Source organism: Thunnus thynnus, chromosome 15 (assembly GCF_963924715.1).
Source record: "Thunnus thynnus chromosome 15, fThuThy2.1, whole genome shotgun sequence".
NCBI lineage: Eukaryota > Metazoa > Chordata > Actinopteri > Scombriformes > Scombridae > Thunnus > Thunnus thynnus.
In genome coordinates, this window is record NC_089531.1 from 18,137,482 (window position 1) to 18,152,331 (window position 14,850).

Sequence of the window (14,850 nt, forward strand, 5' to 3'; positions counted from 1 at the left end):
ATAGGAAGCCCTTGAGACCAAACAGTCTTACTATCGACAAGCTGCTGCTGAATTTCAAACTCCCATGGCACCCCGTGATGAAAGATGAGGTCGGGGAGGGAAGAGGGAGAGAGAAGGGAAGCATCATCTATCCCAACTCAATCGAAAGTGACTCTCGCCTTCAAGGAAGGGGCGTGAAGGATGGGACTGGATAATAGGATCGCTTGCTACGAGAGGTGTGTGTGTGTGTGTGTGTTGAATTCTCCCCGTAGTAAAACTAAAAGTAGAGCTGAACATGTAAAAGTCATTCCAAGCCAAGCCTAGTGTGATTATCACTAAATAACACAAGGTTTCAGTTCATTATTACAACATTTCGATTAGCACAGAAACTCTCCAGGGACACACTAAAAATTTCCTTTTTCCCCCATTTCTGATTTCATAAAACCAAAAATACAGTCATGCTCAGAAGTTATTCCACTACCACAGGTGTTTTAGTGAGTGGCAAATGTAAAAACACAGGCGGTGGTGAGGACTTCAACAGACAACAACAGACTGTAGGTGAATTTAACATTTATTCAACAACTGCTACAGAGGATGACTAGGTTTTCCTGTTTTTCATCTTTGCTGCAGTGTTACGAAAAAACAGCAGTATATATTTCATAACATTTCCTCTGTGTGTGAAATTTGAGAGCCAGAGAACACCAACTTGTGTTTGTAATGACAGTCAGACTATGAAAATCATACTGCTGTCTTCCATCATTCAACTGATGATGATGCAACTCCAGCGTCATTTCATTTATGCACGTCAAACAGAACTCCATGCAAAAACAAAAATAACATGTGAAAACTTTACAAAAATGTTACTTGGGGAAACTGGATGCTGAACTAGAAACTGTCACCTTCATGCAGCACAATATATGTACATATATGGACAAAAGGGAATACCGGTGGAGCAAAAGTCAAGGTGAGCTTTGGCTATCTCATATGTGAGGCACCATTTCAATGCTGATCAAAGCCAGACAACTCGACCACGACAAATCACTGTGTAAGCAGTGGCTGGGAAACAGGGTGGCTTGTAGCGTGTTGGATGCCACGAGATAATCATAATTTGTTTGACAAATCAGGGAAAAGGCACACAGCATCTGTTGACTGCTACAACTGATGCCCAATTGAATACACAACATACAATATTTGTCATAAACACCTCATTAATATCAGAGTCTGGCAGCGCTAACGCACACATTTACTGAGTGAGCCGACTCAACATTAGCCAGCTTACAGGAAGTTTTTCATCTTCATCCAGACCCCAATGAGCACCAAATGAAGATGTAGAGCCTAATCAGTGGCTCAGCCATTGGAGGCAGTTAATGCTTCATGTCAGAGGAAAAAAAAACAATGCAGGGAAAATTCTGAGTGTAAAAAGCCCCCCGAGATGTGTATGCAGTTCTCTCTCTCAATCTACGCTCTTAAAAAGGAAATGCCTAAAACATACTAATTTGTGCACACAGGAGAAAAAAACATTTCCATGTCTATGCACCTTAATCAGGCTTGATATTTGCATGTGAATCTTGGCAATGTCATCACAAAAGCTAACAGAGATTAGTTATTATTAAGATGTAATTATCACAGCTGTAGTTGTAGAGTGAGGTATGTGTCTGTGCCACTTCCTGCTAGTGTCCCTACAGAAATACAACTGTGATAAATCCACAAAATGCACCTTAAAATAGCAAATATTACATTGTTCTCAGTGTTGTCTATTATGTTATTTGAAATCAAATATGAACATAGTTTTTTTTTTTAACTGAAGATGTTTCATTCTGCATCGTGAAAGAGATTTACGGTGTGAAATCATACCATGTCTCATCTTTCTGTGTTTTATACTGTTTTGTAAACTGGGACTTTCAAAAAGCAACTGCCAATTTCAAATTTGGAAACCTTATTCCTGGAGTCATCTCACCAATGTCCACAATTTATTGTAGTCCATCAACACCACTCTCGAAAATCCAGCAATTTATTACGTACACTGGCATAAAGTGGACTTACATTTGCTGCTTTTCCAGTGTGAATGCACCACATACTCAAAACCCAGTTACAATTACTATGTAGCATGCAATTGGGACATAGTGATGCTATTTATTAATTTCAGCCATCCACCCTGTCAAAAAACACACGTTACATACCTTGTTGAAGTCTTCACTTGTGGCTCTCATCTCCTTCCAGGTCTTGTTGAGCAGCTGGATGCAGATGCAGAAGAACTCCTCAAAGGAGCGATCGTGGGTGAAGAACATGGGGTGGAAGTCGTGACAGTTTTCACTGGCTGTGGACACAAGAGAGACAGACTGTCATTACAGCAGCACTTTAAATGAAAGCTGCTACCCGTTAATGAAGCCTGTTAGTGAGTGACAGCAATCCATTTTATGGTGGCACATAAACGTACAAATCACTTTGTATTTTATGGATACAAAAAAGTAGTCACAATTTTAACTGGTGCAAAAAGGTGACTGTGGACTAAGAACAGATTCTTAAGACAGACACACACCAATGTGATGGACAAAAGCTGTTTCTATCAATCTAATGACAAAGAACTCAACACATGCATCAGTGGATCATCTGGTCATTATCTGGATTTCATGTCTGTATGTATTTATAATTACAGGATGTTACCATTGCAGATCCTTAATCAGAACTTAATCTTACTCCAGAGCTTGATCCTCACACCTATTCACTGCATGTATACACATACAAAAACTGATAACAGAACAGCCAGTCAGCCAGCAAAGGTCCATTTACTTTTTCCTTTCCTCTTCTGTCCCATATGGTGGCCTTCAATTTTTAAAATATGTAATTGGGCCTGAAGGAATGTGGCCCCTTGCCTAGACCTGAACACCTGACTAATGCACAATGACAGGAACAGGCACAGCTACTGCAAGTAAACATTACTTAGCTAGAAAATGTTACAGATAAAATCATCAAATAACTGGTGCTGAAAGGTTCTGTATAACATTTGAAGTGGCAAATGTGTTTGATGATCACACATGATCATTCTCTTCAGCTCAAAAAAAATCAGGCCTGTGCATGCTAAAGATCCAAATTCACAATACCTCCTTATCCAGAAGATAAAGAGTAATATGAAATATGACAGACTATTCATGAGAGATAATTTAACTGGACTGGGAGGGATTCTCTGATTCTGCATCACAGACATGGCTGGAAGTTGATGTGTTTATGGGTTATTTCATTAAAACTACCACTGAGAATGAGATACAGCACCCCAATGAAGCAAGACTATGTGTTATTGAAAATTTAGCTCCCCATCAACTTCAAACCCAAAATACTCCTTGGAGACAAATTGTGACCAGCAAGCACTGTTACAACTGGATTAAGTTGAGATTTTTCATTTTACAAAGCCAGAGGTGGTTTATTTTCTTTATTAGTGGTGTAGTGAAGCGTTTCTATCAACACTATTTGTGTGCAAGTGTGTTTGAAATACAAATGAGAGGGAAGAGGGAAAAGCCAGAGCTCTTGAGTGCCCAAACCGCATTAACCAAGAGGTACAATAACAAGGCTTGACATTCATTTGAACTAAATTCGTCTCCCACTCGTCTTGCTGAGATGAGTGGCGGCCTTGAGCCAAAGGTTGGTTCATTTAAAGAGTTTCAGAGCAGAGCAGCGGGGACACTGGCCCACCACGAGCAGCCATGAAATTGGATGGAAGGGGTCAGGCGGCAATTGAAACTTCACAGTATAATGAGTGATGCCCGCAGGCCATGGGCACACTGACCTAAGCCTTGATTTGGAGCGATGGATGGGAGATTAAGGAAGGGCAAGTAGAGGGATCCAGAGGGGATATGCGACCGGTGCTGGTAGTCAATCAGGAAACTAATGGAGGTGAGCCAAAACAGATGCTGACTGGCTACTTATGCCATGGACACACTTCCATGACTTTCAAAGTCGTTAGATCGCTATACTGTTCACACTACACAACTTTCTGTCTTGTAATCAGGAGTCTTGAAGTCGTTGTGGTTTGCACACTACATGACTGATTGGCAACAGGGGGTCACACATTACAAGATCTTTCACCAGAGTGAATCCCTGGTCTCCAAGCTGTGTTTTGTCACAAAAACACACGAAGAAGTGTGCTGAGTTGCAGTGAAAAAAAAGGAAGAAAACACCGGCAGCAAGGATTGTCTGTGCTGTAGAGATAGTAGGAAGTGAATAAACTAAATTTTTGCAATGGAAACATAGGTAGCTGATTCTGACAGAAACTATTATTGTGCCCCTCCATACATGACTTTGACACCAATAAACAGTACATTACCCTCAGGGACACAAAGAAAAAACTCAGGGATGAAAAAGACAGGAAGGGTGAAGTAAATAAAAATCCTTCCTTGAAATACCTGTTTTTGGCCGACTGGAGTGTTAAAGTTTAGAGTGACCTCTGAGCTAAATCAGTTGTTTATTGATAGGACCAACAGAGCCCTGAGGTAGCAAGGTTAGGGGGAATTACATGTCAAGGCTTATTTGGGAGATACGGACAGTGAGCAGTCTCATGTGGCTCTGCGGAAATTTCTCCATCCTGAGGTTTTGCAAAGCATGCTGAGTCGCAAACAGTTTTATTACCTCTCGCAGGGCTCAGCAGGACCTGAAGCTGCATGCACGGCAGGAGTGTGTTGATGCTCAAAATAGTTCGCAAACAGTGTTCTGCATTGTAATAGTCTTATTGCAAACTAGAATGGTTACAGCGCGTGGATCACTGAATATTTCATCAAACAAATAAAATTCACCCACGCTGAGGAAATAATTTAAGAGGAGGGAAATCTGGATGCAGCTGCTCTGACTTCAGAGATGAAGAAAACAGTATGGAGCTTGAAACTTACAGTATGTCTAAAATCTAAATATAGTCTTGAACATAACATGTAGTCCGTATTAGCACATTGTTTTCTGTTGTTTTGACTGTACTGCAGCTTACTGGATGGAGGTTAAAGTGTTGATTTTTATCTGTTTCAGGGTGTTCATATCCATATTTGGTGAAGTTACAGCGTAGGACTCTTGGGAGTTGTGTATAAAACGGGCCACAATTTCTACATGGTTCATTGGATGTGGATGTAAACACCCTCAAGTTGTAGCTAAAAGTCAGCACCTGAACCTCATAACTACTGTTCTATTCAAATTCAATGCACTGGAATACAGAGACAAAATAATGCAATCCTACTACTACCAGACAGCACAATATTTCATTGAGCCTTTATGAATTACAAACTGTGTGAATATACAGTTCTGTCCAATGAGGAATCCAAATAGACCATTTTTGTACTTCCTTTTCCAGAATAGCAGCTGCTTTCCAGCAAGCTGAAATGTCATGACTGAATCATTCTCACCACTGCACAAGTGCACTTAAAATTTTCTGCCTGAACGGAGATGGCACTGTGTGAGTGCAAAGTCATGTTACTGTGATTAGGTAACTATTGCTCTAATCTTTACTGGACTTAAATCATCCTTTAAAAAAAAAATTCCAAAGCTATGCTTCAGCATTATTCTGACTGTCACTGAAGCTACATTAATGAAATACATCCACTATACATAAAATACTGTCCTGGCTGAACGTGGCTACCGTTACCAGCAACAGGGAACCATCAGAAAACTTCTTTCAGCACCACAATCTGTAATTATGGTCTTCATATGAAGGACAGAGGACCAGTACAACTACTTTGTAAAAATGTCTTATTATAAGGAGACAAAGGGTTGAGACTGAGCGATGACACCATGAGCTATATACATCTAATTAGAAATACTGAACCTACTGTAAATCACTATCTACTCTCTCTTTACTGTCTGCAATCTATTTTCTATGTGAAAATGAATGGATATAGAAGACTACATCATGCTCTGACAAACAGCTAAGAAACCTGAGGCTAAGCACTTCTGAACACTGAACTGTACTCTTAATTGGTTGAAACGACTTATGTAAAACCTCTCTTCCTTCCTTTCGCTGATAAACAGCCCTCTCTCCCACGGGCAGGCTTACATGGTCGGGAGATGGGGTGTACGACTGGACACATCAAGTGCCTGAGGAGTCTGACACTCTCTGATGGATGAGTCACACAAGCCAGACACACACACATACACATACATACACAAAATGAGATCTGCTTGTTGCGAGATGACAACGAAACAGCCGGGTAGATATGAACTCTCTCTCAATTTAAATTACAATTTATGACTCTTTTTGACAAAGCATATGGGTCCCCAGCAGACAAATTAGATGGATGGAAAATGGGCTGTAATGAGTTTTCTTTGTCCTATATGTCCATCTGCACAGCCAGATGTTCGGTGCCTGTTCCACCCATAAAGTAGGTAACAGGACACTGTGATGACCAGTTTAGGTTGTGCTGGACCATATGCCCACATGGATCAACAGATGTAGTCGGACTTCTAAAGTGAAAGTACAACACTTTATGACAAAATGCCACTAGAAAATATAAGTAGATTTTGTGGTGCAACAGTTGTTTATTTTTTGCTCTTTTACTCAGGAAGAATACAAATCCTGCTACACAACTGCACCCCTGTCCATGGCAAGGACACTTCAGCAGGGTCAATACCTCCTGTAGGGCCTTGTGCTGTAATTTAACAGTGGCTGTGTCCAAAATCACTTTCTATTTAATATGTAGAGCGCTATATTTTACTCTCCGCCATTTTATTGAGTGTCCAAATTGTGCGTGAATGTATCCACTACGTAGTTCCTTCAAAAATTCCACAAAGGAACAAAAGAAAAAGTAGTGTCCATGGCATGTGCACTACTTTCAGTGTCAGTGATGACACAAAAACTACGGTGATTAGTAAGTGTCCCAAATCCCAAATTTGCAGCTAATTTGGAGCAAATCATTGTATGTATTATAGAGAGACTAGTAAATGAGTGAATGTAGGACTAATGATTATTTTCATTGTCTGTTTAAAGGAAAATTCTGGTTTTATCTCATATTTGTGGAAATTCTGACTAAGGGTCATGCTAACTTAGCACTTGTCACTTCTGGTGTAGAATTTGGAAAACATGAAGATCTGGCAAAACCATGTATATCAGGCAGCGCACGTCTCCTAAAGCTTTCCAAATAAATTTAAATATTACCTATATCACTCATTAAAATACTTCTGAGTCCTAACAAAAGTAAAAGACCTTCTGTATTAGCTGTTGTAGCTAACTCTATAGGGATCTAACATCCCATCTAACGAAATTAGCTACATTTTTCCTTTTATCAGTTTTTTTTTGGGATTAATTTTTCATCTTTAAAATGTTGTAATATTGTGAAAAATAAAGATCACAAATTACAAAGCCACATCATCAAATTGGTTGTTTTATCCGACCAACAGTCCAAAACCAAAAGATATTAAACATGGAAAGAGACAGCCACAAATCCTCTCACAACACCAGTGAATGTTTGGTATTTTTGCTTTAAAGATGACCTAAATAGCAATTAAAATTACTGTTAATTTGCGTGACTAATCAGTCAACTAATCAATTCGGTACTAGACCCCACTCACATGGCTATCTCCTGGCAGGGTTCTTGGGACCAGAGTGTCCAGAATTAATGTCATTAGGTCAAGGATCAAGAAAACTGTTCAAAGCAAATTAACTTACAATAACAACTTTCAATTTAGCTAAGTCAAATCAGTTTGCAGAACTAGAATCTCTTGAACCATAGACTGTATAAAAATATTTTTATATTTTTAAAATATTTTTTTATGTCCACACAACAGACAACAGTGACGTTCCACAACATCACACGACACCATCACGGAAGCACGACTGCTCAGAAGTTGCAGAGAGTTCTCCTCTCCTCTCATTTTCTCTCCGTCCATCCATCTCCTGGGATGTGTGTGGTTGGGCTGAGATCGAGGGTCACTGTCATCAACCCTGAAGTGAATGTGTGACTGTCTTTGTGTATGTGTGTATGTGAATGGAAGCGTGACAGAGTGTGGGACAGCTGTCGCCCATCATGTTCTTATCGGTGTCCGTTCAACGTGAGGGCACTGAGGGCTCTGTGACGTCAACTAAGAGCTAATTTCTCAACTGGCCACCACACAGATGAGTCCTGGAGAAGAGTGAGGTGACTAAGCATGTGTGCTAAAAGTGTGTGTGTTCGCAGCTGTGTGTGTGTGTGTGTGTGTGTGTGAGAGAATTCGAAGGAGAAACGTGTGGGCTGAATGCCACCCTGACATCTGTCAAGGTCCAGTGTGTATTTGTTTGTGTGTATTTGTGTCCGTGTGTGTGCGCAAAGTAAGCGAAACAACCCTCAGAGTCACCTTGCAGCTATGCCACATGATGAATACACAGTGAAAAGTGCCATCCTCACTCTAATTACAATACCAGCATGCCCTGATGTCCAACTGTGACAAGGGGTGTGTGTGTGTGTGTGTGCGCGTGTGTGTGTGTGTCCAGTGAGCAGCGTCAGCACCATCTTTCCGGTCCAGTCACTGTTTGTGTGTGTGTCTGTGTGTGTCTGTGTGCAGGATGCAAAGGCAGCAGGTATAGAGAGATGCAAACCGCGGCTGTGTGGATGACTTAGCAGGCTGACTGTGTAGCTCTCTTGCTACAGGAAACAACACCACAGCATCATGTACAGGCACCTGAAATCAATATTAGGCTTATTCCAGGTTACAATAAGCTTGTAGTTATGTAATTTATCATATATCTATTTACCACCATTTTCATTGAAATGGTTGTTCGAATTGGGAAAAGTAATCATATGGATCCTTTTCATCTCGGATATTTTGAAAGTTTATGCTTTCAAATTGGGTTCTAACTGCAAGATTACATACACTCTGCTTGGGGACAGGCCATGTGATGCCCTTGGACTCAGAAAGACTTTTTTCGTGCACAATTTTTTACAAAAGAACTGGCTGTAAAACAAAAGCCACAAGAGGTGTATTATGAAATAATTTTTATGCCATTCATGTGTATAGGGAGGAAAGGGGGAAAAGCTCTAATGTACATGTGTTATGGGCTCAAAAATACAGATTCCTGAGTAACTTTTACAGCATGTGCTTCCAGTTCAGATCAGATACATGTTCAGTTGGCCAAACAGCTATAAAACTGGCAGTGCAGGAATCACTGCTATAATTACTACTTAAATTCAGCAGGGAAATTATCTTATAAGCTAATTAAGAACTAGCCCTCCGTGTAAACTAGATTATACTGGGCAAAATTTGTTACTTTAAAATGTAACGTGTCCAGATTTTGGAAATCTATTTGTTTTTTGTGTGTTTTTCATCAAGCAATCCGTGAAACGATCAGTTTTATAATGTTTGGGACACACCAGCAGGGCAGCAGAGCTGTACTTTCTCTCCCAGTTTGAGTTTCCCTTCCACAAATCTCATGATCATTGAATAAGGATGCCAGAAGAATGAGGTCACTAGTTCAAGTCTCTGCTTTGGAATGCATGATGAAAAAATAGGCACAACAAGAAGAGCGTACAAAATTATCTGTCTACAGTACTGAATTGTTTTTTAATATATTTTTTGAGTTTGCAAACACCAAGTATTTCATTTCAAGGAGGGAAAGAAGCACAGAAACAACCTCAGTTAGATAAGAATGAAAACAGGGAAAAGTCAAAGCCTTACTTCCACTGTGGTTTCTAATTACATAACTAAACCATTTTAGCATGCAGAGTCCCCAACAATGGTTGAGACGCATTAGACGACAGACAACAGAGAGCGAGGGATAGCAGAGCGGCAGATGGAGAGAAGGAAAACGAGACTGAGGAGGGAATGTAGCGAATCCATCAGCGTTCTCGACTGACATGCACGTATTCCAACAAATATAGCATCTGCTTTCATAGAGACCTCATATTTTCTCAAATACAATAAGGCTTGTGCATCCAGCTGAAATGTTTCTATTACATCTGTGCTGCGCCAGGTTGCATTTATTAAAAATACTAAAACACAACTCATGTCTTTCATATCTTAATACATACAGATTTGACTGCTATAATAATGCACCTCAGGCCAGATACTTCTGAAGAAAAATCTCATATCAGACGGTGTAACTCATGCTAACAAACACACACACACACCACCTGTCTGAGTTTTCCCAAGTGGAGAAACAGAATTGTTTAATTATACCAAACAACACACGGTTATTACATTCACATATGTGCACACACACACAGACACGAACAGCATGTACATGTACATTTAACGTAGGAATGTACTTTAGCTCGTCTGCTTTGGAAACAAGAAATCAAAAGTATTGCTAAACTTGCATTGGCAGAGCTTATTGACGCTTCAAGGACTTTTCTTCACCTCTGATGAGTCAAAGCCCGATTTTCCTGAATAGTTCAAATCAATCTCTGACGTAGCCTCTCATGGATCTATGTTTGAATTTCTATTCTTGGAATTTCTTGGTCTCATTCTGTAATTTCTGTAAAGAAAGAAATGTAATATGAAATAAATATTCCATCTGTTTTTAATGTGAACATACTGTGTGTTGCCCCACTTTTGTCTTTCTACATAGTATCTTATTTGTAATTTGTTAATTTTTATTGGTTTATCCATTATTTTTATTAGCTCTAGTATCCAGGTTTGTTCTGTTCTGTATCTGCTGTTTTTTGTTGCATTATAGTCTTTATATGTCAGAAACGTTCATTTAAAATTGAATTAAATAATAATTTTACTTTTTCCTATTCTGAGATCTCAGTTTCTTTGGCAAGTACTTTAATCAACTACACTGTTTATTTGTGTGTGTATGTGTGTGTGTGTGTGTGTGAGGTTGAGCTGAACCGAACCTCACTGCATTTGTTTTGTTTGATTTCATCCTTGACAAACTCTGCTAGTAAGAAGCCTTTCAGGAAAACAGTTTCAGTTTTTTGAGAGCATGGTGTATAGTTCCTAAAAAAAAGAAAAAAGTGAAACAAATAAATAAAAAGAAAGTTTGAGGGCATGAGTTATGGTGACAGGCTGGTGAAAGACTGATGCTAAATTACATCCATGGAGCTACAAGTACGAAAACATGCAAGTAAAATGAGACCTGCAGCCCTGTCATAAGGTGGGTTGTGTTTCATCCACCGCACCACTTCAGTCCGCCAAGGGTTGCTGAGAGCTGACGAGGGACGGGAGCGTCTGAAAAAAGCTCCACGGATGATCAAAACTTGAGATTCTCAAGTACCCGTCTGTCAAGTTTGTTGTTATTTGTGCACTACTCCAATTTAAAAACCTTTCGCTGGTGTATGCCTGAGGCTACGAAGTGGAAAACCCTGAAGAACGCGCCCCTCTGAAAACACAAGGCTGCAACTGACAATTGTGTGAAGTGGTTGCTGACTGCCAAACAGATCCTCGTGCCACGACTTGAGGGATACTTGGAATTCTACGCTTGGCCTTTCGTCTACTCGCCATCATCCACTTCGCTCGTGATTCATGGAAGAGACTTATGGGAGGGATTAGTGGCTAAATCCTTAAGACTTAACAAGTCATTTCAAATGGGATCAGTTTCTAAGCTAATGTTCAGGTAACAATAATGTTAGCATACTAATGTTTGATCTCGGACATTAATTCTCATTCCACTGCAGTACTTCAGTAATGGAAGCAATGGCTTAGAGAAAATGATAAATGAGACAGAATACAAACATATCATGCACAACAATATTCATGCAACATAATTCAGCATGACTGGCCTCTATGTTTCATACGCAATTTGACAACTACTAGTAATTTAAAAACAAATATGGAAAATTACCTTGAGATTTATTAAGCAACCTCTTTGAAAGTCCCATTCTTGCTCATATTTCGCCCTTATGCAACTGCTAATATATCATATTAATTACTGGGTAACGTAATGACTTGTCAGCATGTGAGGAAAAATGTCTCTCAGTGGGTCAGAAATGTAATTAATCCTGTTAAAGTGATACACTCAGAATCTATTGAGTTACACTAAAGCCCTGTAGGCTTCAGAGGTGGATGCAAAGTGTTTAGGTTTTATTGAGAACCACAGATGCATGTGCTTGAATTCAGGTTGGTTTCAAATCTTCAAGGCAACTCAAATTGTCCAGAGAAATTTCTCAACCCACTTCTGCAGCATAATCTACCTCATAAGAGTGTTACACATAGTCATATTTTAACCAAAGTTAAGCTAAATTCACTGTTTCTGATTCTCAGTCCTCACGTAACCTGTGTGCTAATACATGAGATTCATGGGAGATGTAGTTGTAGTACAAAAAAAATAATTAAAACTTAGAATAATGAGGAATGATGACAATTAATTACTCGCAACAGTAGTAGAAACCATGTTCCATATAACATGGACAAGAGCCTCTGGGTAAAAAAACCTTCCAGATAGTGCAATGTCAAATTAATTTATGTTTTTTTTCCCCCATTTCCATAGATAGAAAAAATTTAGCTCATCTTTAGTTATTACAGTCCGAGAATCTGAAATATTACATGTGTTACTACACTGTAAAACAGTGGGTCAGTTCAAACACCACTACATTTCAACCTCACACTGTGGCATTTCACAGGGGTTATAATGTGTGTGTGTGTTTGTGTGTGTTGCTGTTGTTTTTATCGGAGCACAGCGGGCAACTCAGGAATGTCATTACAGTGGGAGTTAATGAGTGTTTGGATGTCTCTTACTCACCTGCTGGGTTTGAATATACTGTATACACACATAATGTACTGAAGCCACTCAGGTGCACACATGCACGCACACACACACACACACACACAACTTTTCAACTAACTATACCCATACTACCAATAACAGAAGGTGCAGTGGCCGTAACCTTAAAAAACAAGACGGACAAGTGCTTCTGACTTGGCACGAGGATTATCTGTGGAAATTGGTGTTTCAGTGACTGCTCAGACAGTGCGGCACAAAACTGCAAGATTAAAGTTTGCCAAAGAACATGAAAAGAATATTTCTATTCCTGGAATACTGGCGGAACATTCAGATGAAACCAAAATGGACCTGGCCAGGACTACCACAGTGACTGCATAGTGTCGACCATGAAACATGGAGGTGGGAGTGGGCTGATATGGGGCTGCATGAGTGTAAAAGGTGTAGGGGAGATGACATTTATAGATGGCACTATGAATGCAAGTTTGTATACCCAAATACTGGATGAAAAGATGACTCCTAGTCTCAAGATGGTTGGCAGGAGAGGAATTTTCCAACATGGCAATGATCCCAAACACACTGCAACAATCAACAGAGTTTTTAAAGAAGAAAAAAGTGAAAACTATGACCTTGCCAAGTACGTCCCTGACTTGAATCCAATAGAACACCTTAAGAGTATTTTAAAGACGAATGTAGAGCAACAAACCCCCTCCAGCAAAGAGCAGCTGAAAAGAATTATCTGTGAGGAAAGACAGAACATCTCTCCACAGATTTGGGCAAGACTAGTATCATCCATGCCCAGGAGGATCAAATCTGTTATCAAAATTAAAGGCGGGTATATACAATATTACAAAATAAAATAACAGAGTCTCACTAATGAATGCTGTGCTTACTTTTGTTTCAGTTTGCTCTTAAATATGGACCTTTCATTATAGTTTAATTAGTCAAACATTCTGTTTTTCAAGTGAATTGGCTTAATTCTTCTTGGGTTTTGTCTAAAAACAAATACAGTTGTATTAAATGTGAAGGATTTGTAATGACTTAACATTTTAGTGATATTGACCAGGGGTGAACTCAGTTTTGTTAAATACTGTATTTGTGAGCTGTTTGTAAACGAAGGGGCTTGAGACTGACAGCCACACATAGGGTAGTTGAAAAGTACTGACGTAAGGACCAACGCATTTTTGGTTTTGGTCTTTGCATGAGATTTGTTGACAATAAGGAAAATATGGAACAATGGAAGCCTTATTTTAGCCAACACAATTGTGTCTCAGCCTATGCCTATAATATTCAGATGCAACACACATAACTAAGCCATTAAAAAGGAAGATGTACACCATAATGCTGTCCTTGAGGAGAGGTAACATAGAGATATAAAAAAATATCAATAAATACACCCAAATAGAAAATCATTACAAATATTTCACATGAATTGTGATGTTGTACAATGCTCATGAGCTACCATGTACAATGGAGCTGTCCATGGTGCTGAACATGGCCCTTTGTTCTGACGTTGGCTGTTGAAAGTCACAGTTATAAATATTAGGACATCATGTGACTATCAGTGTGGAGCCTGCCCAGACCAGCCTGTGCATATGTGTGTGTGTGTGTGTGTGTGTGTGTGTGTGTGTGTGTGTGTGTGTGTGTGTGTGTGTGTGTGTAAATGCATGTGTCTGGTCCCCTTTTTTGAGTTTGAGTGCATCCATGCCCAGACCTGCCATGGCTCGCCACCCAGCTCTCCATCTCAGCAATGAGACGCCACACCGTGAATCACCAAGCAGGGCCATTACTCACCGTGCCCGGCCCTTACTAAATAACTTCATAAATATTCCATGGGCCGGCTTAAACAGCAGAGTCGAAAAAGTCATGGCTTGGCGCCTCACAGACGCAGATTCCATTAAGCCCTGTGTTCCAGCAGGAACATGGTGGGACAATTAATCTTTTAGGATCTGAAGCAGGGCAACAACAAATATGAGAATGAAAAAGAGAGAGAGGGTATGAGTTAATGGAAGAAGGTGATAGAGAGAGAAAGCGGGGGTGGGTTGGGGGGAGGGGGGGAAGGGGGTGGTGGGGAGGGGTTGAAAGACAGGACCAGAGTGACACCTGGATAGGGTTATGAATTATGTAGAGTCTAGCAGCACTTACGACCGATTCAACCAACAAGCTCCCTTTTCTCCTTTCTCCAGACCAAATCTGCATAGAAATATCTCAACAACCCAAGGGGAAGAATGTCTTTAAATGAGAGAGTTAAAATGGAATTGAAGAAACTG

General features: G+C 39.9%; 1 protein-coding gene across 3 annotated transcripts in view; it reads right to left on the reverse strand.

Moving 5' to 3' along the window:
- Positions 1-14,850, reverse strand: part of elmo1 (engulfment and cell motility 1 (ced-12 homolog, C. elegans)) — a 108,357-nt gene that overhangs the window by 27,082 nt on the left and 66,425 nt on the right. For all 3 annotated transcript variants that reach the window (XM_067613219.1, XM_067613220.1, XM_067613218.1), the window contains one exon: positions 2,160-2,296. In XM_067613219.1, coding sequence (XP_067469320.1) covers positions 2,160-2,296 — 137 coding nt within the window. The remainder of the gene's footprint in view (positions 1-2,159; positions 2,297-14,850) is intronic.